The 26,659-nt window shown below is 42.6% G+C and overlaps 2 protein-coding genes across 2 annotated transcripts in view; both read right to left on the reverse strand.

Moving 5' to 3' along the window:
* Positions 1–14,108: 14,108 nt before the first annotated feature.
* On the reverse strand, positions 14,109–17,103 carry LOC108681546 (vegetative cell wall protein gp1). The gene is made up of 2 exons (XM_018170591.2): positions 15,985–17,103; positions 14,109–15,575 (listed from the first exon to the last, which is right to left on the reverse strand). The coding sequence occupies exons 1-2, from the start codon at positions 17,030–17,032 to the stop codon at positions 14,908–14,910; spliced, it is 1,716 nt and encodes a 571-aa protein (XP_018026080.1). The 5' UTR covers positions 17,033–17,103; the 3' UTR covers positions 14,109–14,907.
* Positions 17,104–17,460: 357 nt separating this feature from the next.
* The window catches only part of LOC108681542 (protein ROP), a 19,958-nt gene continuing 10,759 nt past the window's right edge, over positions 17,461–26,659 (reverse strand). Inside the window, exons 5-13 of the mRNA XM_047882839.1 lie at positions 24,912–25,015; positions 24,467–24,606; positions 23,410–23,590; positions 21,632–21,800; positions 21,164–21,315; positions 19,266–19,326; positions 18,190–18,363; positions 17,934–17,995; positions 17,461–17,649 (exon numbers count right to left, since the gene is read on the reverse strand). Coding sequence (XP_047738795.1) covers positions 17,461–17,649; positions 17,934–17,995; positions 18,190–18,363; positions 19,266–19,326; positions 21,164–21,315; positions 21,632–21,800; positions 23,410–23,590; positions 24,467–24,606; positions 24,912–25,015 — 1,232 coding nt within the window. The remainder of the gene's footprint in view (positions 17,650–17,933; positions 17,996–18,189; positions 18,364–19,265; positions 19,327–21,163; positions 21,316–21,631; positions 21,801–23,409; positions 23,591–24,466; positions 24,607–24,911; positions 25,016–26,659) is intronic.

Raw genomic sequence — 26,659 nt, forward strand, 5'->3', positions numbered from 1 at the left:
AGTAATTTTTGTAATGCCACATTTGTATTTATTTGTTCATCGTGAAGAGAAAATTCAAGACTTTAACCAACTTATCAATCGTATAAAAATTGTAACTTACTTTGACAAAATTACCCTAAATTAATTTTATTATATCTAAGTGTCGGGGAGCAGAATATATCGCCTCTTTAAATAGTTTGATACCAATGCACCAAGTCCAACTAAACACTATTTTTTCTTGCATAATACCATAATATCATGAGATTTTGAGGCGCCGTTCATCCGTATTATATTATCATGGCGCTGTATAATTCAACGGCAGGCGTGCTTTCTGCACGCCTGCCGTTGTAAAATAAATAATAAATCGTTGTAATATCTAACGCAATAAATACCAATGGCAAGATATGCGGGGTCGCTTATGTTAGCCGCAGTTATGTGGCGCTGTTGCCACCTGTCGTCAGCGGCGGACTAAACCCAGCCCGCGTTACCCGTTGAAATGAACAATGTGACTCGTCGTCGCAGGTCGCATTCAGCGTTTCTGATGAATCTATTTATCCATAATAAATGCATCGGTGAACGGTTNTCAAGGCTCAATTTCCCTACTTAATAGCAAACATCACGCAACATTTCGTGAATCAATAGCTCAATGTCTGGAGCACCAACATCAGGCTATAATTTAACGCTGTAACATATTAACAATTACAAAATTAATTATTGTAATTATCATACGGCACCTACCCCCAAATGCTGACTCCCTATTCGAAAATTTTTCACATAACAAAAAATTGCTTTAATTACGTATTGGCCTTTTGATCAGCTATAATTAGTGCTTGGAGTTAGGGATCCCTTGTGACATGAAGCTTACGATAAAATTTATAAAATAAAATAAAAATGAAAATAATTACATATCTGCACAGGTTTGGCCGATGAAGTGAGATGGTACACATTTACATTTCGAATCAACAAAATATAAATAATCCTTTAAGAGACATTGTGGTCAGCTGAGGCGTAAACAACGTAAGAGGATAGTGTAGGGAAATTTTTATTTTAATACATGGTAAATAATTTAGTCAATCCCGTCATCAGCTCATCTCAAAATAGGTTTGTCTCCCCTTACTATTGATGAATTCCATTAAATTGGAACCAGTCCATTGACGTCACTGCAGCATGCAATGAATAACTAAAGTAAGTTAATAGCGAAACGATGCGTTCACTATAGAATTTCGTAAATCTTTAACTGACCCTTTTAATCGCTGGTAATTAGTCATTGGCGAAGTCAACTTCTCAATTATCTTAGTATTATCATCAGTGTTTTAAGAAATTTAGTACAGTGCTATATAAAAATGAGATTGTATGAATGATGGGAACAGTACCTAAAAATATTTTAGTTACCTTCCGATAAAATATTTTAACATTAGGCACAATAATGATGAATGGTAATGAACATTGTCGAAAATAACAAACACCAGACGACAAATTTCTTTTTTTTTTAATGAAGAAAGTTAGCAATTTTTACCAAGAAAAGCTGCATTACGCGTCCAGTCTAATTTTATTGAGGATGAAGGAATAATATTTATCAAATGACATCGGTCAACTTCGTTTTCATGAAGTATTACTAAGGTAAAACTGATATATGAATAATAAATAATTTTGTGACTCCTACGAGTCTATAACGGCATGTAGATCATGCAAGAAAGAATGTAATGCTGCACACACGTATTATCGTACCGCGATCCTTAGCCCTGGGTTGGTATGCACATGCCTGTTTGTTTGCCATATGTAAATGGGTTTGTATGCATTTAAACCATTTCTTTAATGGGAATATATGGTGATCTGCTACATCAGTGCTTTCTGTGATCTGCTTTCAGGGTACCCAAATCTGTCGTTCAACCGTATTTATGTGCCCAAAGCCCCAAACCACTACTCGTTCACATCACCAAACCACTACTCGTTCACATCACCAAACCACTACTCGTTTACATCACAACCGCCGGCCAATAGCTCGCCCGTGACTACACTCCAGACTGGACTGCGTCTCTCTCACGTTCAGCTTATTTTATAGCCCGCTTCGCAACCCACGTTCACTGTTTTATAGGAATGAATACCTGTTTTGTCTCAACTTATCCTATCTGTTTTATATGAATATATGGTTTGTTTGCACTTCACCTATCTGCTTTATATGAAAATATGGTTTCTCTCCACTTAACCTGTATGTTCTCTATGAATATGGTTTGCCTCCACCTAACCGATCTGTTTTATATGAGAACCAGTTCCTAGATGACTCTTCAATAGGTAAAGGATCTCTAGGATACCGTGAATGTGTACAGCATCAATCAATTGCCCCCACAGACGATAAAAACGCCGGCTTTCGCTGCTAAAATATTCTATAAAAATAGAGCGTATAATGTTAATTATTTTTTGCTCTGTTATAAACAAAAGATGGTGTAGTCCACCGCTGACGATCAGGTGGCAACAGCGCCACGTAACTGCGGCAGACATAAGCGACCTCGAAATATCTTGTACTGCGTTAGAATAGCGTGGCGGTGTCAGCGTTGACTTAGCCGTTAGACCTGTTACGGTATTAATAAACCGGCCTACAGTTTATGGGAACATAGATCAGCGAGTATGAGGTTAATAACACTTTTTGTCATAGGCTCACGACTCTAACGGGAGTGAGGCAGAACAGAGAACGGTTGCGGATATGTTCCGACTCCGTAAATAAGTACTCTATTGATCCCGTCACACAGCAAGAATGATTTTTTTACATCATTGAGTTTGGAGGAAAAAATGGCCAAATAAATTCAGAGAAAATATCAAAATATCTCTCATTTCCCATTCGTCGAGGTAAATTTACTATACAAAACATTTTGCGAATAACCTGCAGCTTGATATCTGAAAATAATGGTAAGTTAACCTACCTAATTAATTAATACACAATGAATAAATGAACGCTAAACAAATAACAGAGAGCGCGAGCAACCAGATCACGCGAGGCTGTGCTGTTCAACAGCAACGCATAACTGCGCCCGACCTGCAGCGACCGCCACGTATAGAATCGCGTGCCTTTATAAACGATTGATTTCGAGAGAACTTATTGTCCTTATATGCGGCAGTGAGCTCCAAAAATCATGCAATGTCTAAGCAAAAACTTTAAATTTATTGGTTACCTCCTATGAACTAAATATGGTTGTGGGTTAACTTATTCATGATGGAATGAATATTTGTTTTTTTTTTCTACGAAAACGACCGCCTCTTGACAACAAACTTCAACACGCAATGTTTCATGAGTGATGAACTCAATGACTAGAGCAGCGATATGAAGCAACATTCTGAACTTAAATTACCAGGTAATTATTACCTTAGGCATATAATTACGTTATATATTTTTTCTTCATATTACCTACACGTGTCTCGTATATACTTTAGTCCCCAAATGAATTTTTTTCTCTTCAGAAATGCTTTTTAAATTACTTTCAAGCCACTTAACATATACGATTAATACTAAGAGTTCATAAGAGTAAGTGGCTCATTCTGAGGGGCTCAAGATCAAATAAATATATTAAGGAATGAATATATTAATATTTATTATAAATATAAGGTTAAGGGAATGAAAGCGCAATATTTATATATATACTCACTTACTTACATATATGATGGCTAAATTTAATATTCATCAGTACCTTATTTTTTCTAATTAATTCAATCATGCAGTCATCAGTCCCTAAAAATAATTTTGTCAACCTCCCCAATATTTATGTGTTACATATTGAAGGAACCATTCCCGAGACGCCGATGCAGCTGGCAATAAATAACTGATGTATGTTAGGAGCAGAGCGATGCCCTCAATATTGAAAATTTTTAAATTGTAACCGGACATTTTAATAACACTGACTTAATCTTAGCTACGGCAAATAGCAATTGGCTTATAATTCACTTATATTCAAACGATTTTGTTCAATGCGCCTGAAAAACAAGTTTGGCTGTGATGAAAATGAACAATTAGTTATTTTATTTAGTCACCGTATGATAAAAAATGTGATTCTTGGTATCATAACAGCGTGTTATGTCGGATATATGTGAAAATAACACATTTATTACACCGTGAATTATTTTTCCAATTAAAACTTTGCTCACGCTTCTTACAGTTAAATAACGCAACGTACAAAGTTGCTTCGTGTATGATTCTTGAGGAATATTATTTATCCATTGGAATCATCCAGTCGAACATATGTTTACAATTTGTAGTTCATATATAAACTTATTTTCTAATAAAATAATTTTGTAACTCGCATGAGTTAGTATCATGTATAAGAAAATAAAGTCACGTTGTTGTCGTGAGGTAATATTGGATGGCACCGATATATTAATGTATGTTCAACATGAATCCGAGGACAGGGATTCGTTGACTAAGTGAGTGTGGTATACGTAACAACACTGTTCTTTACTAAACTTATCTTGTTACGGGGTGGTTATGCAGATCTACGTACGGGTGGATATAATTATTACGGATACAGACAGGTATAGACTAAGACTTCGACCGTCAGGTCGGAGTAGCTCTAACAAGTGTTACATCGCGGCGTAAATACGTGGGGTCTTCAAGCGTATATCCATCCGCAATACCGTGTCTGGTAATAGCGGGACCTGAAACTTGACTTTTCAGGTGACATTTTAAAGCAAGGGCTGAATAATATGTTATAATGGAATGCTACTTTAAGCGTGCTGGGGCGACTGCGACCTCATGAGGTTGGAAGGAAATGATACCAGGTGCTCACTGGGCAGTGGACAGATTCAGAGTGAATTTATTCAAAAGGTACGTTACAACGTAGAATAAGTTTGTCGTTCAAGAAGGTCGGATCATAAGAACAGGTTGGTAAATTACGGGCGCTTACGACATTTCTACATGTTAGCATCCAATCTGATTTTTTGCACTGATATTTATTTTTTGCACTGATATTTTTTATTTGCACTGATATTTATTATAATATTATTAAAACATGATCAGCCTCATTTAAGATTCAATCACTGTATAAATATTCTACAACAAACGAATGTTTTTTAGTTGCTGTACATCAACAAATTCTTTTTAGTTCATATAATTTTAGGTGGTATTTTATCAAATTGAATTTCGTCCATCTAAACCGGTATTTGCACTGATATTTATTATAATACATAACTGTGCAGTGGTACATAATCCATCTAATTGTGAAACAAATTAAAATTGTCCCAATTTTAGGCATCGAGAAACATTCACTCTACTTGATAATGGAACGTTAATAAAATGTCCCTGGGAACCCCATATCAATACTTTCGACTGAAACAAAAATTCTAATTCGCCAAAGTGAGGAAAAATCAGTACAGTCAACAGTACACGGTTAGTAGCTGTGAAATTTAAAAGCGGTATACAGGTAAGGTTGATGAATCTCTTGGTACTTAAAAGTAGCCAATACTCAAACGGTCAGACCAGGATTCGTAACAATGGATTGGTAACAACAATGAATTTTGGCCGACCTTCACACCAGCAGCTTCACCTAACGCTAGTAAGGATGGTGGTGTGTGTAACTAGCCTACCTTAATTCTCTCTTTTCTCCACGAGAAGCATTATTTCAAGAAATTCATCTATTTACTTATTGAATGAATCAAGTAAGTACAACATTAGAACCATAGTTTAAAAAGTTCTGTATTATACATAGTAAAGAATCAATTTTAAAGAGAACATTATTCACGCTTCCACAAGACCGACCATATTGTTTTTATTTTTATTTTTTTAGTTTGAATGAAAAGAGGAGAGGAACGAGCAAAAATTTTTTTACCAGGGCTGGGCCATTCAGGCCACGGGGAGAACACACCACGACAGCGCCTCATAGCTGCCACCTACCAACAGCGCCGCAACGTGGCGGTCCGTCGGACAGGTTATTTATTTAATTTGCTTCTATGAAGTTAAATCTTGAATTAAATAATTCCGTCAATAAAGTGATGATGACAAAAATTCAATTTTCAAGTTTTTTGTGTATGCGTTCGATTATGCGCAGCTAATATTGAATAAATCCATGGCACAGTTTCTATAAATCAACAACAAAACAAAACACGATAAAATCCTGCGCTAAAGTTAGAATAATATTACGGCAACTATAATACTGAAGGAGAATAATCGCAGATTTTCAGGTAACTAAAAGCGAGGAAAAATTTACTATCGAGCATGTGTACGGTATGAATTATAATTTTTACGTAGAAGTGTTCGCCATAGTTGCCTAAAACACCGGCTTAATAGTTGTTATGTATTCACTATTAAATTTAATAATTAACGTAGAAATCTTTGCTTATGGGAGCTTCGTATAATATACAAATTACCACTAAAATTTACATTGTCCATAAATGATGGCTTCGTGGAAGTATCGAATTGTCAGCTACGCAACTAAACTGAGACTACCCGGAGGTACAAATGCTTCTCTCCTCAAAGTATATCGACTATCTATTGCACAATAACAATTCTCCTTGAATTTCAGTGAATTCGATATCAACGGCTTGCTCACAATGATTCATATAGGAAGTATGAGCCAAAAATTCATGGCGAATCCTGACGGCTGACGCCAGATGTATTGGGCCATGAGCATTCGTCATATCTTCTAACGGGGCATCGAATATAGTAGTCTACCACTCAATCACCGAGAATTTTTCATTCATAACGTAAAAAACTGTCATGAATAAACTCTAGTATTTTTCATGAGGAAAATAACCTCCATCGTTTGCATGTAATGCCGATGACAACTTTGAATAAATCTTCAATTCTTCAACCATAATGACAAGAAAAATGCTATTTAATCGGCCAGGTTTCGCTATCAAAATGTTACAACGGTACATGCAAGGTACAGTCATTGAAACTTTGAAAGAAGTCGAGTTTTAGTGTATGTAATTCTAAAATAAGTATCTAGGCTCGGTAAAATTTTGATCTGCCTCCCACTTATATTTAGAATTTGATTCATTTATTCAGTATGTACTTGGTAAATGATTTGCTGGTGTCTGTGCCGACTTAAACATCATGGACAGTCCTGACTTCCATGTTATGCAGCGCTGTTGTTGGGTGCACGCGCCCTGCCTGTTCCTGGCCACCGTCACACCAAGCAAGTTTAGTTTCTTTAATTTAATTAAATAATGGTTTAACATATTTTTTACTTAGAATTAATTATGATCACTTTTTTCGTTATTATTATTTTTTATTTTTTGTTATCAGTTTTTTGGTTATATTTGTATATCATTAAGATCAGTATTTTTTCTATGGCATATATGCATAGGATTGCTGACATTGTGAAGAGAAAACTCACGACTTTTACTCACTTAACACCGTATAACAAATGTAACTCACTCACTTTGTCAAAATTACCGTACAACAAATTTTATTAGAAATCTGAGTGGCGGCGAGCAAAATATGTTATCTCATCTTAAAATAGTTTGATAGAACTTCTTCTAACCAACTAAACACTATTTACTATTTCTTGCAGCTTAATACAAATATAAATTATATTATCATGGCGCTATATAATTCAACGGCAGGCATGCTTGTTGCAAGAGAATTAAGTTAGTATAAATAAATCGTCGTAATATCTAACGCAATAAATACCAATGGCAAGATATGCGGGGTCGCTTATGTTAGCCGCAGTTATGTGGCGCTGTTGCCACCTGTCGTCAGCGGCGGACTAAACCCAGCCCGCGTTACCCGTTGAAATGAACAATGTGACTCGTCGTCGCAGGTCGCATTCAGCGTTTCTGATGAATCTATTTATCCATAATAAATGCATCGGTGAACGGTTGATTATCATAGTTATCATAGTACATGGTTATGAATGAGTATGAGGTGAAGTTTTCTGTTATGAACAATTTTTGAGGTACGAATATGACTGGAACTAGCTCCTTTATTTCTAAATTATAAATTTAAACACTTCTACTTCATCCAAACTACTTTTAAATTATTTACGTTTTTTTTCTTTGCTTGCTCCATATTCATTAAGGAAGAACAAAGATTTGTTCATGTCAAGATAACGGCTTGTGTAATTAATTATCTATCTATTCAGATGTAATAGATACCAATTGTTCATCAAAGCGTTTATGCTACATTAATCTGTTATATAAATAACTTCTCGTCGCTCAGGTGCACGTCTTGCAGAAGACATGCCCCCGGCAAACTCAGTTTAGCCCGGCAAAAAGACGTATCAGTGCTACGTGCAGAAAGCGTGCTACAATTGGACAATATGACCCATTCATTTTTCTGAACGTACAGATCACACCTGCATGGGTTGATTAGCGATCAAAAGATCGCGTTCAAGTGTGGCAATAGAGAAGAACTTTGTAGTGGCGAATAATTGAATTTAAATACCAGAAATAGAGTATTGTCATACCTAGCATGCATTTGGTGCTACACTCAGATTAACAAGTGGAGTCTTTGTCCAAATAGTGACGCTCTTTTATCCTTGTGTGGGTCATCCTCATGCAGCTGTGCCCGGTAAAGAAGCGTATATAAATGCGGAGTTAAAGTACTGTGTCACTATTTGAACAATATGACCAACTACTTTTTCTGAGTGTATGCTTGACTAAATGGAGAATGTGTAACGTATTAAGAAGGTTTTTGAGTATACAAAAAAAACAATCAATATTGTTTTTCAGGAAAAAACAATCAATCAATCAAAAACAATCAATACAAAGTGTATTACATACATACCAATAATCAACAAAAAAACACACATGCTTGCTGCTTGCCGTCCGTCTCAGCTCGGTCAGTAACTCAGATCACGCGAGGCTGTGCAGTTCAACAGCAACGCATAACTGCGCCCGACCTGCTGCGCCTGACGCGTGTGGCGTCGGGGGCCTTTAAGTTAGTTTAGTCAATAAAATTTGTCTTCCTAATGCTACGACGAGCAAGAAAAATCAGCCACATTATGTTAACAGTATTTATTTATTCCCCTGAGAACAAGTTCCCCACTTAATAATGAACCACAGCACGCACGATTTCTTGAGTGTTTAGCGCAATGTCTTGAGCACAAACATGATGCATAGGTTATAATTTATCACGGTATCCTATTAACAATTACCTAATTTTTTATATAATTATCATACGTCACTTTCCCGCAATTACTTGACTTCCTCTAGGATATTTCTCGTCTTATTACATATTTTTTAACACGTTTTTCTTAACTTAGCTTCGCGTTTGTTTGTTTGTTTGTTTGTTGTTAACATTGACAACGAAAATTAGCCCACTTCTGATTGCTCTAGAGATCTAAAATTCGGCATGTAGGCTATTTTCGCCTAACAATTTTAGATACAATCATAAAAACTAGCAATTCGACTTCTAAATTAGCTTAATTCAGTAAAGTATAAATATATAGTATATATATAGTATGACGTGCGGGCGCTGACGTTATAGACGAGCAGGCGCTGACGCTGCGTATCATCGATACGTACGTCAAGTACGTATAGAACCACGTTTTTCATGTGTAGTAACGGACTAAAAGGAGAAAATAAAATACTTAAAAAACTTTTTTAAAAAACACGTTTTTCTTTTGGACTAAAAAGTAGATAATAAATTATGGCTCGCCCCAAAAAGCGTGGGTCGGGCTGTACGTTCACCATCAAATTTCCAAAATTCGTTTGTTGCTTTTCGCTTTAATCATAAATCTGCCCGACGCACGTTTTTTGGGGCGGGCCATAATTTATTTTCTACTTTTTAGTCCACAAGAAAAACGTGTTTTTTTAAGTATTTTATTTAATTATTCGTAAGCCTTTTAATCAGAGATAATTAATGCTTGGAATTCGTGATCACTTGTTGCATGAAACTTACAATTAAATTATTTAATTAAGAAAAATATTTATATTTGTGCACAAGTTTGGCTTATGGAGTGAAATGGAACACATCAACATTGTAAATCGGCAAAATATAAAAAAATCCTGTACTGTAATATATGGTACATAATTTAATCTATCCAGTCATCAGCTCCTTTGAAAATAGGATTGTCTCCCCTCAATATTTATGAATTATATTAAAAAAAGAACCAGCCCATTGACGTCGCTGCATCTTGCAATGCATAACTGAAGTAAGTTAGGGGTGGAGCGATGCGTTCACTGTTGAATCTTGTAAAACTTAACGGAACATACAATAGCGGGAAATTAGTCATTAGCTAAGTCAAATTTACAATTGGCTGATTATTGTCTGTTATTTAGGAGATTTATTTAGCACAGTGATATATAAAAATGAGTTTAAATACATTGTGGCACATGTCAAAAAATGAGTTTTAGTTACCGATACATAAAATATTATAACATTAGTCATATTTATAATCAATAATGATAGACATTACTTAAGGTAATAAACTTCATGCACGAAATTTATATATAAATTGATTTTTTGCTATCAATAATCATTGTAAGTAGTGCTAACGTGTTCAATCGATTCTTATCAAATATTAAAGGACAATAACAACCAAATTATGTCGGTCGATCTCCATCTCCATGTCATGTAGTCATGTATTCACTCTCTTCATATTTAAAATAAATTTTGCGACTCATACGAGTCTTCAGCGGTATGTGGCTAGAACTCATTGAGTTTAGTACGTGTGGGTAATGCTGCCGGTGTGCGTTACTCCCTGCATATGACAGCCTCACTCAACGTGTTGACATAAAACATTGCACTCACGTTTACTCAGGCCGTTAACCTTAGCAATGCAAATTGGATATCTACAATTGAACAATTTATTCTATATGAATTTATGATGCGTCTCTCAACTTAACCTGCTTCACATGAATACATGGTTTATTTCCATTTAACCTGTCTGTTTTATATGAGGTGAAGGCCCTTTTCCACAACGAGACTCTGCCTGAAAAACTGGCTTTTTCAGTCCAGACTGAGGCAGTCCGGACCATCGAGACTGGCGCAACGAGTATTGAAACGCTGTTGCACGCCGTATGCTGCGGCATGCATGCGGGAGTGTCGCTGTGACTACCGTCCAAGTAGGTTGTGCGTTTGCTGTCGCTCCAATATGCTGCGAGTGTTAGCCCAGATGGAAGTCAGTCTCGATCCCAGCACAGGCGCGTAGTGGAAACGCGCACGCCAGTTGTGAGGCCCTGCCATGAGGCTTATTGGTCTCAGGCCAGTCTCCATTTTTCCGAATCAGTTCCTATAGGCTGTAAATCAGCGGTTATAATTTATATATTCGTAATGTATCACCGAAGTATCAAAAACTTGCAACCAAACGGTTGTTCTAACGATCAAGGGCCCAGTCGTATTGTTAATCCTGAACGGGTTATATGCAACGTGGTGTAGCCGCTGACGACCAGGTTGCAATAGCGCCGCATAACCGCAGCTGCCATAAGCGACCTCTAAATATCTTGTACTGCGTTAGAATAAGCGTAGCGGTGTGAGCGTTGACTAGGCCGATAGACTTGTCATCGATTGTCATCATCGCAGAATTTGCACAGCTTGTTATGGGTCTCGAACATGCAACTCACTGCTCCACTACTGCTGAGCTTAACCGCGCGGCCACCTCGCCGATTTGACCAGAACTGTCACAGGTAGCTGGAATCGAACCCACAACTTTCTGCTCCAGTTTTGGTACTCTGAACTGCAGCCACTGGGCCACCCTGCCCCCCACCCTGATAGTTCACCTGCCATTGCATTATATAACCGTTCAGTTGTTACATAACAGTTCATTTGTTTCAATATTACGCCATGATCAAGCTGCAGGCAACACAAGAGTTTTTATTATGGTAAAGTTTTGACGTTCTTGACTTGATGCTCATGTGCAAGTTTTTAGTATAAGAAGTAATTGAAATAAACTTGTTTTTGATTTTCCTTCATTATTTTGTCTACATTTATAGAATATATGCATGTCCTGTCGTGGTTCTGTGGGTGAGAGCAGATTGCACTCGCCGCCTGAATTGACGAGAGCCATGCTTCGACATCCCCCTCTCACGGCTGCTTCCAGGACACTGCACGTGCGTTGCGGGCTTGCGGCGCCGAAATATTTGTCTAGAGTAATGCAGAGTTTAGCTTAGTTTAGAGGCCACATGTTTACTAGCGCTCCAGCTATTTAGCACCGAAAGTCATGATGAACGTCACCGAAGAGGTGGCAGGTCTCAATTATCAAAAGTTCCTCAGGTAAAAAATCATTCATCAGCCACAAGGGGTCGGAAGGTCTCGGATGTCCAGCCCGCTGAAGCTGGCTCGAAAGAAGCAGCGTCAGCATCTCAGAGAGATGAAGTGATAAGGAGTGACAAGGAGGGACAAGTGACAAGGAGGGACAGGTGACAAGGAGGGACAGGTGACAAAAAGCGGCTGAACCCCTATACACGAGGCTAGTAGCGTGGACAGTTCAAGCGCCGGATGAACTAGCGGCTAGTACTATCCCTGTGTACAGGCACCTTAATAAAAGCTTGAGGCAGCTTCAGCCTGTAAGCGTTTAGTGTGGCCACTCTGGTAGAAACACATGCATGTAATATAGCATTTATTTATTTATTTTAGAATAACAATTTTATTATTCATTATATTTCAGTCATTTTTAGTAAATAAAATATTTATTTTATTTATTCATTCCTTAGACGCTGTATGAAGTTATCATACCATTTCGAACGATATATTTTACTCCCTAGGTGCCAGGTAAATAATAAATGTTATTAACTTAATTTATGACACTTGTAACAAGGACAATAACAAGGCACCCTATTTGACTAAAATCATTATTTATTGTAACGCTGCTACAATACATAAACTTCACTAACAATGGAATGGTGAACTAGCTTACCCCCCCCCCCCTCACAATCAGACAAATGAATGAGGCTTTGTCCAAATAGTGATGCACATTCTACATCATTCTGACCCAAAGTTGAATATCAGTGTTATGAGCCGCGAGCGTGTCACTATTTCGACAATATGACCCCATCATTTTTCCTTCAACCTCACTGTTATTCGCAAAAATTTAAGCTTTATTTCAACAAGTCAACTTAAGTTTTACTTCAACAATTCGGAATTCAACAGATTTACAACGTAGACATCGCGTCAACATGATAACAACAGCAACATTCATAACGCTTGGTAGCATCGCAACACTCAGAGCAATGAGCGAGGCTTTGTCCCAATAGTGATGCACTTTTGTGATGCACTTTGTCCCAATAGTGATGCTCTTTGTCCCAATGGTGATGCACTTTTGTGATGCACTTTGTCCCAATGGTGATGCACTTTTGTGATGCACTTTGTCCCAATAGTGATGCACGTTTTTTGCCCTTCATGAGTCATCCTTACCCGGTGTGGGCCCGGCAACAGGTCGTATCAGTGCTACGTTTATAAAGTGTGTCACTATTTGAACAAAGCGATTCATTTATATTTCTGAGTGACACGACACTACGTTTCACACCAGGTATTCTCAATTAAGTTTATAATAATAAATAAAACTATAACCTTCATGACGGCTTCCTCTTCTGATATAATGATAACTGATGCTAATTTACGATAATTAACGATAATTACTGTCATCATCAACTACGATGATTAGCAATAAAGCATAAAGGCAATACCGTGCATGATGGACAATGTAACCCACGCCATAATATGAGTGCCGTTGAAGTTAACATACCGCGAATATAACACAAATATAACGCTATAATATTTTATAATAACTACTTAATAACAATTACTTCAAAGAGCCTCTAATATATCCGAGATCCTGACATGTTTCCTGAAGCTCTTCATACATTTTAACGCAGCAATATACAAGGCAGGACAAATTATTCACACATAACACAAGATATACAACCTCGTCTACACGCGCCGCTGCGGTGATGAGAAACGCGCGTCATCACCGCGGGTTAAATAACCTCACACAACCTGTTACTTGCTGCAACCATCACCAACCTCCACCACCACCACTACCATCAGCAACCATCATCTCCAGCATCATCTCTACCATCCACAATCAACCATCAACATCATTAACCATCCATCACCAGCACAACTACCAGAGTATCAACCATCACCACCACCCAACAATCAACCACCACCATCCACCAACCATCACCACCACCACAACAATCAACCACCACCATCCACCAACCATAAACCACCACCCAACAATCAGCCACCACCATCCACCAACCATAAACCACAATCAACCATCACCCGCCATCAACCATCGTCACCACCACCACTATACCATCAACCATCACCACCATAAACAGCCTAAGATCCTAGTACCCCCCCCCCTGCCCACCGTCCGTAACACGACTATAATAATTAGTAGGAAGATGAATAACAAGAGACGCACGCACACACGAACACGACTAGAAGAGACACGCACCGCGACTATCTAGAGATAATATTCAATGATCTTAACATTACAATAATATTAATAGCCGCAATAGCAATATTAATGTCAAGTCAAACGTCCGCTCTTGATAGTGATGGGGAGTAGGGGGAGTGAGTGTGGGAGAAGGGTGTGTAAAAGTTTTGGTTCTTCGCAGTTTTGTGTTATTGTTAAAGCAAGTGTTCCGTTGTTGGTTAATTTAAGCCAAAAAGAGTAAAAAATACTACATGGCAACCACAAAAATCGGAATTGCAAACACCAAAATAAGAGATTTTATACCGAAAAATGTAACTTGGCAACCGCTTACTTTCAATTTGATATCGAGAAATCGTACTTGGCAACCCTCAAGTCGAATTTGATACGGAGAAACCATAATTGGCAACCTCCAAGTCGATTTGATACCGAAAAACCATACTTGGCAACCCTCAAGTCGAATTTTATACAGAAAAACCATACTCGGCAACCTCTAAGTCGAATTTCATACCGAGAAACAATACTTTTCAACCCCCTCTTAATTCGACAGCCAAAATTCCACCCCAGCGCTGTGCCCATTCATAACGCCCACCCCCAGAACATCAATGCGCTGGGGGCTTTAGACGGGGAGGAGAGCGAGCATAATGTCAATGATGGGGAGGCTGGGGGAAGACGACACATCAGAGCTGGTGTAGCTCGATAGGGACGAGCAGCTGCCCGACGAGTACGACGAAGAAGACGAGGACGAGAAATCCTCGCTGCAGCCTTCGTCGTCGACGCCGTCCGACAGAGACGAGGGGCGCGAGGGGGAAGGAGGAGGAGCCTTAGGTACCATCGAGATGACCACGAGGGACGAGAGAGACGAGGACGATTTCACCACCGCCACCGGGGGTTTCTTGGGGAGACGTGACGAGGGCGGGGAGGACTTGGGGCGGTGGGGACGTGGGGGACGAGGAGGAGGAGCCCGTTTGGTGCGCAGCGGCCGCTCCGTAGACCGCGGAGCGGACTTGCGGACGGGGCTTCGGGAAGCGGGGCGTGGCCCGCGCTTAGGAGGGGGAGGGGCGGGACGTTTGAGGACAGCGGGGACGATGAACTGAGGGGAAGAAGACGACGAGGACGAGACGGGCGGGGGGACGAAGACGAGGGCGGGTCCCCTCAACGTCGCCCTGCTGGACCGCGCCGACACGAACACGTCAGACGCGTCCCTCTTGTCCCCGATGCTGGACCCGCCCCCGCCGTTGGAGGACCCGCCCCCGCCGTTGGGGGACGCATTGTCAGAACCCAATCCTTGGGGAACAGGTTCATTAGAACGCATGCGATGACGAATGCTGAAGTTGTGAATGACAAGGTGGAGAGAATGTATATCATAAAAAAAAGAGTTGTTAGTGATAATATTGTTATCAAACCATCACTAAAATACTATAATTACGGTATCATTAGAATAATATTATATAAAAACAATATCTTCAAAAAAAGTGTATAAATATCAGAGGAGCAAGAAGCTTCTTCAGAAGCGCAACCTGAACCTAATATAATAAACAATAGACAAACCTTAAATTTGCTTGCGTGCGAACCCAACTTTACTTAAAGGCTCTATTCATTTTGAGAGAAAACAAGTTCAAAATTCCGTCTTAAAACAAGAACATGTCAAGTTGATGGTCAGGTCTCGTGAGGAGCCCGGGAGGGCAGTGTGCACCTGCAGCGGGGGAGGCAGACGATGGCGCGCCGCTGGATGCGGTGGAGTGACGTGACGCGCTCCACCAGCCGTTGCTCGACGACGAGTGACGAAGCTCCGCCTCCATGAACTCGTCCAGGGAGGGGTACGTCGTGGTCGAGGGCGGGGCAGCAACAGAGGGCGGGGCGACCGAGGGTGCGGGGGACGGGGTTAACGAAACAGGAGCTAACGCGGGATATTTCGTGCACTTGGCAAACCGCGAGTCGAGTTCTTCAACGCTTTCACTGCTGCTGCTGTTGTTGCAGGACTCGAGGATGAAGCGCTGGGAGGAGCCGTGAAGAGAGAGGTAGTGGGAGGAGGCAGAAGACGAGGCGGAGGAAGAGGGGGGAGAGGAGGAGCTACGCAGATGTACGGGAGAAGAGACGTCCAAGAAAGGAGCAAGAGAGGGGTAAGCGGAAGGAGGCGAAGGAGGAGGCATAAGCGGAGGAGGAGAAGATGGTTCAGGCATTGGTGCCTGAGCAGCCTCCCCGACACCAGGCAAGGCGTCTGAGAAGAACTCCACCCACTTGGACACGGCGGAGACGGGCGCTGTCTCTGCCTCAGTGAAAGAGGCGGAGCTTGAGGCCAGAGGGCTGGGGGATCCCGTCATTAGAGGAGTCTCCACCTCAGAAGAAGCGTGGCCAGCGTGTAGCTCCTCCTCCTTAGTAGGAGGGCCAAGAACAGATTCCTCAATACAAGGGGGAACTTGTGCTTCCTCGGCAGGTGTTGGATGAGGAGGCGGGGCAAGTCCCGCGATATGTTGTTGCTGCTCTTCAATCCAGTCTTTGTAGGAGGGTTGAGCCTCCCGCCGACGAGGGGGAGGTGGGGCTGGGCGCTTGGGGAGCATGGGGACACTTTTGGATGCTGAAGCCATCTGAGAAGACTCTTCAGCCAGCTGCTGTTGGTAGAGTAACCAGCGTTGCTGAAGCGACAGCCTTCTTGCAGGTGGCTCCCGAGTCACAGTGGTGGGAGGCGCTGATGGCGGAGACGACGATGGTGGTGGTAGTGGTGGTGGTGTGTGGGCGACCATATGGATGAGTGGGTGGTGAGCAGGAGGGGGTGGGATGGGGGGAGGGGAGCAGACAAGGGGGGGAGGAGGGTCGTGTCTTCTTCATGTGCTGCTCAACTCGCGGAGGTTCACCAGGAAATCCTTCGGCGTCAGGATGTGTGTCGATCCTGCGAGGGAAGGATCATTGAGCATATTTTGATCTAGGATATCACATCACCTCAGCCCTACGTAGCGAGTATGACCTCCCAGCACCCCACGTACCCAGCATGACCTCCCAGCACCCCACGTACCCAGCATGACCTCCCAGCACCCCACGTACCCAGCATGACCTCAGGGGCGGCCTGGGACATGGCGGCCCTCATGACTCACCTCGATGGGGCGACCTGGGTCATGGCGGCCTTCATGACTCACCTGGATGGGGCAGCCTGGGTCATGGCGGCCTTCATGACTCACCTGGATGGGGCGGCTTGGGTCATGGCAGCGCTGCGGCCCCCCAGGAAGGGGAAGTGCTTCTCCTCGAGCTTGTTCTCGATGAGGTCCTCGACGATGTCCTTGACGACGGGCGTCCAGCGGGACATCTGGTAGGTGTTCTCCGTGATGCGCTCTTTGCGCGCCACCACGTACGGCCGCTTCTTGCTCTGCGGGGGGAAGAGGGGTTAGTGGGGACACGTGGGGAGAAACCAGGTCCTTCATGGTACCACGTGAAATATGTCAATTGCCAAGTGGCTGGTGTTTCTCGGTATCTATTAACTAATAAGTTGAACGAAACACAAGGCCGCTTCTTGCTCTGCGGGGTTGGGGGTTAGTGAGGAGGCACGTAGAGGGGAACATGGCACGTGGTGGGGGACCTGGTACGTGGTAGGCACAAGGTACATTGTAGGAGGGCTGGGGCAGATGAATTAATTGATTAGTTGATAATTACGTACGGCCGTTTCTTGTTCTGAGCAGAGGGAGGGGGACAGGGATCAGTTGGGAACCTGTTAGCTGTTGGTCGTTAGATTATTCATTATACTTAACACTTGCTGACAATAATATTTACTTGACACTTACTAGGGAGCCATTACAATTCCTGCCCCTCAGGCACCACGTTGACCCCCAGCAGCCCCCCCTACCTCATTCACCACGTTGACCCCCAGCAGCGCCCTCCTATCGCAGGCACCACGTTGACCCCCAGCAACGACGCTCCCCCTGCTGTATCTGCGCGTGCTGCATGAGCTTCTCGAGGTTGTCGCTGCTGATGCCGTTCTTGGCGAGGATGTAGAGCAGGACGATGCGCAGCTTGTCCTCGTCGCCCACCGCCCCGTCCAGCAGGATCGGCACGATCGCCTTCATGTGCTCCTTGATCTTCTCGCCTGCGGGGGGGGTGGGGAGGTTTAATATACGTCATTTTTTATACATTATTGCATCGTGTTCCTTTTTATACGTCAATTTTTATATGTTATTTTATTGTATTCCTTTTTTATACATCAACTTTTTATATGTTAACTTTTTATACGTTAACATTTTATACGTTAATGTATTGTATCTCCCTTTTTAAACGTCAATTTTTAATATGCTATTACATTGTATTCCTTTTTATATGTCAATTTATTATACATTCTTGTATTGTATCTCCTTTTTATACGTCAACTTTTTATACTATATTGTATTGAATTCTGTTTTCTTTTTAAACGTGTTTGTATTGAATTGCTTTTTATATGTCAATTTTTTTACATTCTTGTATTGTATTCCTTTTTATACGTCAATTTTTATATGTTCTTGTATTGTATTCCTTTTTATACGTTAACTTTTTCTACGTGTTTGTACTGTATCTTCTTTTTATACGTTAACTTGGTGTTTGTTATTGATATCAACTAATTCTCTTGGGAGGGGGTGAGGTGTGTGTCAAATATCATCTCTCTGGAGAGGGGAGGAGTTGTTTGCAAGGTGCAAACAATATTCTGTGGTATGAAAGTGTGGGATGCAGGCAAAGTTTATAATTAAAATGAAGCCGATACCAGTAGTAACAAGATAACTGGAGAAGATAGTGGCAGTATGGAAACTGCAGTCACTCTACTAGTGGCAGTGTACACACTAGTCACTTTACTTCTACTAGTGGCACTATACACACAAGTCATTCTACTCTACACAGTATACACACTAGTCACACTCTACACACAAGTCACACTCTACACACTAGTCATGCTATACACACTAGTCATGCTATACACACTATCCACACTAGTGGATAGTGTGGGCTCCTATCCAGGCTCACCCTCAGCATCAGTGCCCATGGCCAGGTCCTGCTCCACCTTGCACAGCTTGTCCACGTAGCCCTGCAACACACCACATATTAGTGAGCCTGCATACACATAATCACATAACATAAAACGTATAATAATATAATAACTAGTTTGAGATGGCAGAATTTGTTGATTTATACGCGTGCGATTAACGACCAGAGAATAAATTGATTTAAATTATCAAAGAGTCGGACAATTCTTCAGATGACGTTGGTAGATCGAAAGGCATATATCAAGAAGTAGTTTTAGTTTAGATTTTAGACAACCTTGACAACAACGTCAAACCCTGGACCATACCGAGCAATGGCAAATGCAAAAAAGTGGAAGTTCTCCAAGAAGCCGGTGTAATCTGTAAATTTTGCTTCAAAGAAGGTTGTAGACTTCTTCATTATTTGGATTGCATTCGGGTAATTGCAGTAACGACTACGACATTGAACTACCGTTTCTCTTACCATCTGAGACAAGCTAACAACCAGACTAGGTCTCAAAGTATTACAAAGAAGCGACTTCATCTCAAGATCATCGATGAATTCAACAGGCTTCGTGACACTCTTAAAAACTACAAAACCGAGAATATACGCGACAACGGTACATGCAAAGAAGCGAGAGTTCTCCAAGGGCCAGATGTATTCTATAAATTTTGCATCAAAGAAGGTTGTAGACTTCTTCATTATTTGGATTATATTGGAGTCATTGGGGTAACAATTGTGACATTGAACAGCCGTTTCTCCTACCACCTGAGCCAAGCTAACAACCAGACCAGGTCTCAAAGCAACTTCATCTCAAAATTGTCGATGAATTTAACAGGCTTCGTGAAAACATCATCAAACTCCGAACTAAACGCGAAAATGGTCCTCGCAAAAACTCGGGAGTTGTCCGAGAGGCCGTTGTACTCTATAAATGTTGCTTCAAAGAAGGTTGTAGACTTCTTCATCTTATGGACTACTTCGGACACTTTGGATCAACAACCAAGACACCGAGACGCTGTCTCATTAGCTACCTCCAACCCGGAGGGCAAGGGAACCACATGCGTCAATCTCACAACCAGACCGTCACTCGCTTTGTGCTGAAGGAACCCACCACCATTGTCATCAAGCAGTGGCCTGACATCAATCGACCGAAGATGGCTAGCCGCATCGTCTCTACGAATTGGACGCCTGCTATCTCATTCTTAACTACCGGATTTGGCTGAACTTTGAAATGATTTTCAGAGTGATTTTTGATTCAAAATTTTACTATAGTATCCTATTTACATATATTATGTACTTATTTCCACCAGAATTTCAATATTTAATGCTCTTTGTAACTTGAAAATGAATGTTTGTTACATTCGAAACGTCGTTAATAAACTAAAACTACTTCTTGATATTTGCCTTTCGATCTACCAACGTCATCTGAAGAATTGTCCGACTCTTTGATAATTTAAATCAATTTATTCTCTGGTCGTTAATCGCACGCGTATAATATAATAACATGCACGTATAAACATATAATAGTGATTGTGGCATTAGGGTTGATTAGGCTAGTAAACCTGACGCCAATGCTGAACATCAAAGTATTTTCACAGCTTGTTGTGTTCTCGAACATGCAACTCACTGCTCCAATTTTGCTGAGCTTAACTGACCGGTCATCACACCGATTTTGACCGAAACTGTTGCAGGTAGTTGGGATCAAACCCACAACTCACTCCTATCATGGTTCTCTGAACTGTAACCACTGGGCACCCTACATCTTTTCGAAATTCACTAATTGTTTCATGATACGGAACTTTATTTAATTTTTTGTAGTTTCATGAACGACCTTCACTAACGTTTTTTCATACTCCACCCACCAGGTTCAGGTACGTGGAGTACTTGCTGAGGCCACGTACCTGGTAGTTCTTGAGGCACGCCTCGGCCAGGTTCAGGTACGTAGAGTACTTGCTGAGTTCCTTCTGGTGCTGCGGCATCTTCTTGATCATCTGAGAGAGGTCCCGCATGGAGGCCTTGTCCGTCGTGAACTGCCGCTTGTCCTTCATGAAATCTGGTGGACAGAGGGACGTTAGAGGAGGAAGTGGACAAACTTATGGCTGGTGGACAGAGGAATGTTAGAGGAGAGGAAGTGGACAAAATTACGGCCAGTGGGCAGAGAAGCGTAGAGTGGCAGAAGTGGACAAACTTATGGCTGACAACACAAAAAAGTTATCTCAAGAACGGGTTATATGACAGATGTTGATGTTGGTAATGACTGTGATGTTGGTAATGACTGTGATGATGGTGATGCCAGTGATGATGGTGATGACAGTGATGATGCTAATGATAGTGATGATGATGACAGTGATGATGGTGGTGGGGCTCACCCTTCATCTTGGTGGTGACGTACTGCGACACCACAGCGATGTGCTTGTGGCGGTTCTCTGCCCAGATGTCGTCGTTCTCGTCAAGTAGGACCTCCTTCTCTGCCTCACCCTTACTCGCCTCATACTTGTACACGTCGTTCTTGATGTCGAGCAGGTCGTACGCCATCGCCTGTAGGAGCAAGTAAGAGTAGGAGGCTCGCCTCATACTTGTACAGGTCATGGTCATTCTTGATGTCGAGCAGGTCGTACGCCATCGCCTGTAGGAGCAAGTAAGAGTAGGAGGCTCGCCTCATACGTGTACAGGTCATTCTTGATGTCGAGCAGGTCGTACGCTGTCTCTTATACACATCTAGATGTGTATAAGAGACAGGAGTATGAGGCGAGCCTCATTCTTATACACGTTATTGATGTCGAGCAGGTCGTACGCCATCGCCTGTAGGAGCAAGTAAGAGTAGGAGGCACGCCTCATACGTGTACAGGTCATTCTTGATGTCGAGCAGGTCGTACGCCTTCGCCTGTAGGAGCAAGTAAGAGTAGGAGGCTCGCCTCATACTTGTACATGTCGTAGGAGGCGGGCGCTGAGGGGCGACCGCGAGAGGAGGGAGGTGGGCTAATGACGGGAGGGACGCCAGGAAGTCTGTAGCTTGGAGAAGGCTGTCCCACGGAGAGGAGACGGGGAGGTCCGTGGAAAAGGACGGGCAGGAGAAGCCGCGCTTGGGGAGCATCCTAACCTAAATGTGTAAATTCCCTTTTCCACTACGGGACTGATTGGGAAGGATAGAGACTGGCCTGAGACCAATAAGCCACATGGCAGGGCCTCACAACTGGCGTGCGCGTTTCCACTACGCGCCTGTGCTGGGACCGAGACTCACTTCCATCTGTGCTACCGCTCTGCCGCGCGCGACACTTCAGTGCGCATATTGGAGCGACAGCAACACACATCCTACTTGGACGGTAGTCACAGCGACACTCCCGCATGCAGGCGCGGCTCAATCATAGTCACGATTAAACGGCGCTTGACTCGCCGTCGCGCCAGTCTCGATGGTCAGGACTGCCTCAGTCTGGACCGAAAAAGCCAGTTTTTCAGGCGTCAGTCGCGCAGAGTCTCATAGTGGTAAAAGGCCTTAAGATGCAAGGTGGCTGCGAAAGCCAGACCGCAGGTGATCCAGTGTGGGTCGGTAGGGGCGAAGATGCAAGGCTTCCTCGAGGGCACGAAAGGGGGAGATGGGGCGACCAGGATCCTGCTGTCCTCGACTGTTACTGCGAGGTGAGAGGTGATTGTCCGGCGAAGGGTTCGCCTGGGTTTAACCCCCACCAAGTAGCAATCAACTGTTACTTTTATCAGCTGGCTCAGATGAGGGCACATGCACAGATCATGCTAAACGTTACCTCCTGGACCCGAGGGCGCGGCGACTGCCTACCGACGGCTTGGGGATGGAGGACGTAGAAGGCAACGCATCACTGCAACCATGGACGAAGACGTCCTGAACTTCACATAATAATAATGACATAAGCAGCAGCAGTAAAAGTAGCAGGCTGTAGCGCAGTGTTAGCGGCACCGAGATGAAAGGAGCTAGTCGTGAGTTCAAACCTCGGGAAGCTCAATGCATTTCTCGGTGTCACCTGTGAGCGAGGCTTTGTCCATCAACGGGTGGTGCTTGCAGCATGGCCTTGGCTTAGCATTCTCAAAAAAACAAATTTAGACTACATTCAATTTGGTTATATTTAGGTCCTAAGTACCTGGAAGTACCAATTGTGTATCTTTAGGTCTTAAGTACCTGGAAGGTGAGCTCGTGCAGCAGGGGCGACACGCAGTCAAAGCCGCGGTCGAGCAGCAGCAGCTGGCTCCTGGCCTTCTCAGGCCCCACGCCCATGCTGGGCTCGTCTGCCTTGTACGCGTCCAGCTTCTGCTGCACCAGCTGGGCCAGCTCTGCGTTGCGCTCCGACTCCAGCCGGTACCTGTGGAACAGGTGGTGTTATGGTAGGTACTAGTTGCCGGGGGAATGGTTATTATGGGGTGTACCTGCGAGGCGGGTGGTGATTATAACGCTGGGAAAGCTGCAGGGAACGGGTACTTATGGAGAGGGACACTTGAAGTGATAAGTTACTTATGAGAAGTACCAGTGGGATATTGATGTTATGGGGAGTAACTGTAGGGCAGGTGGTGGTTATGGTGAAGGCATCATAACCAGCATCATGGTGGTAGGGAGGCAGCAGCTGAGAACATGGTGTAACAGCAGAGACATGCTACTTCTACGAGTGTCATAAACACTGCATTTCTACTTTAGTTGATTATGATACCCTTTGAATAATCACAGATTAGGCAGATGAAACGTAGTTACTTGATAATATTACAAGCAAAATAAGAAATTACATTATAATGTCCATAACATGAGAGAAATTTAGATTAAACTTTGATTTAATTATTACAAACAATTGCTTTCATGTGCCAGGAGCACAAGAGGGGGCTCAGGGAGGACCTTGCGTGACCTGACCTTGCATGACCTGCCCTTGCATGACCTGACCTTGCATGACCTGACCTTGCATGACCTGACCTTGCATGACCTGCCCTTGCATGACCTGCCCTTGCATGACCTGACCTTGCATGACCTGACCTTGCATGACCTGACCTTGCATGACCAGCGGGGTACTCCCCCACCCTCCTGATGGCGGGGTACTACTCCCCCACCCACCTGATGGCGGGGTACTACTCCCCCACCCACCTGATGGCGGGGTAATACTCCCCCACCCACCTGATGGCGGGGTACTCCCCACCCACCTGATGGCGGGGTACTCCCCACCCACCTGATGGCGGGGTACTACTCCCCCACCCACCTGATGGCGGGGTACTCCCCCAGGGTGGCGCAGAGGGTGGCGATCTGCTCGGCCAGACGCTCCATGATGGCCCCGCGGGTGCCGCTGCGGGGAGGGCTGTACATCTGGGGGAACGCTTCAGGGGAGTCCAGCGAGAAGATCTGGGGGAGAGGGAGACATGAGTGGAGGACACCAACTCCCAAGACTATTGGAAAATTATTTATTATTATATTAAAGTCTTATTATATTATAAATAATAGTCTTATTATATTATATATATATAAAATATTATATACGTATATTATATTGATTATAGTGTTATTAGGTTATTAAGGTCTTAGGAAATTTAATACTCACTATGGAGGCATAATAAACGGAATATAAAAGCAATATATTATAGATACCGGTATGTAAATATTATTATATAATCACATAATGTGATGAGGGAGGGGGCTGAGGGGCTGACCTGTCCCTCGTAGGGGAGGAAGGCGATGTTTATTTCTTTGAGTGTCTTGATGTATTTGGACACAGGCTGCTTGCAGAGCTCGTTGAACATCTCCTCGGGGCATGCTGCAACATGGCAGCTCGTTAGACATGGCAATGTCATTAGACATGGCACTCTCATTAGACATGGCATCTCGTTAGACATGACACTCTCATTAGACATGACACTCTCATTAGACATGACACTCTCATTAGGCATAACACTTACATTAGATATGGCACCTTCATTAGACATGACACTCTCATTAGACATGACACTCTCATTAGACATGACACTCTCATTAGACATGGCATTAGACACGGCACTCTCATTAGACATGGCACTCTCATTAGACAGGACACTCTCATCAGACATGACACTCTCATTAGACATGGCACTCTCATGAAACATGACACTCTCATTAGACATGGCACTCTCATCAGACATGACACTCTCATCAGACATGACACTCTCATCAGACATGACACTCTCATCAGACATGATACTCTCATCAGACATGACACTCTCATTAGACATGACACTCTCATTAGACATGACACTCTCATTAGACATGCTACTCTCATTAGACAAGGCACTCTCATTAGACATGATACTCTCATTAGACATGGCACTCTCATTAGACATGATACTCTCATTAGACATGGCACTCTCATTACACATAGCACTCTCATTAGACATGACACTCGCATTACACATGGTACTCTCATTAGACCTGGCACTCTCATTAGACATGTTATGTCACTCTCATCAGACATGACACTCTCATTAGACATGATACTCTCATTAGACATGGCACTCTCATTACACATAGCACTATCATTAGACCTGGCACTCTCATTAGACATGTTATGTCACTCTCATCAGACATGGCACTCTCATCGGACATGGCACTCTCATTAGACATGCCATTCTCATTAGATAGGACACTCTCATTAGACATGACACTCTCATTAGACAGGACATTCTCATTAGATATGACACTCTCATTAGACATGACACTCTCATTGGACATGGCCCTCTCATTAGACATGGCCCTCTCATTAGACATGACACTCATTAGATATGATACTCTAATTACCAATGGAACCTCATTAGATATGGCTCTCTCATTTTTAGACAAGGCATGGCCTCCCATTAGACATGGCACTGTAATAAGAAATGGCACACTAATCAGACATGGCACTCTAATTAGACAAGATCCTCTCATTATACATGGCACTCTCATTAAATATGGCGCTCTAATTACTAATGGCACTTCATTAGGCATGGCACTCCTATTTGACAAAGAACTCTATACCTAATAGACATGCTACGGCCTATAAAGACATGCTACCCTCCAAGTAGACATGGTAGACTAACTCCCAGTAAAGTAGACATGTTACCCTGCAAGTAGACATGTTACCCTGCAAGTAGACATGTTACCCTGCAAATAGACATGGTACCCTGCAAGTAGACATGTTACCCTGCAAATAGACATGGTACCCTGCAAATAGACATGTTACCCTGCAAGTAGACATGGTACCCTGCAAGTAGACATGGTACCCTGCAAATAGACATGTTACCCTGCAAATAGACATGTTACCCTGCAAATAGACATGTTACCCTGCAAGTAGACATGTTACCCTGCAAATAGACATGTTACCCTGCAAATAGACATGTTACCCTGCAAATAGACATGTTACCCTGCAAGTAGACATGGTACCCTGCAA

The sequence above is a fragment of the Hyalella azteca genome, unplaced genomic scaffold (genome assembly GCF_000764305.2).
Source record: "Hyalella azteca isolate HAZT.00-mixed unplaced genomic scaffold, Hazt_2.0.2 contig11444, whole genome shotgun sequence".
In the NCBI taxonomy this organism is placed as follows: Eukaryota; Metazoa; Arthropoda; class Malacostraca; order Amphipoda; family Hyalellidae; genus Hyalella; species Hyalella azteca.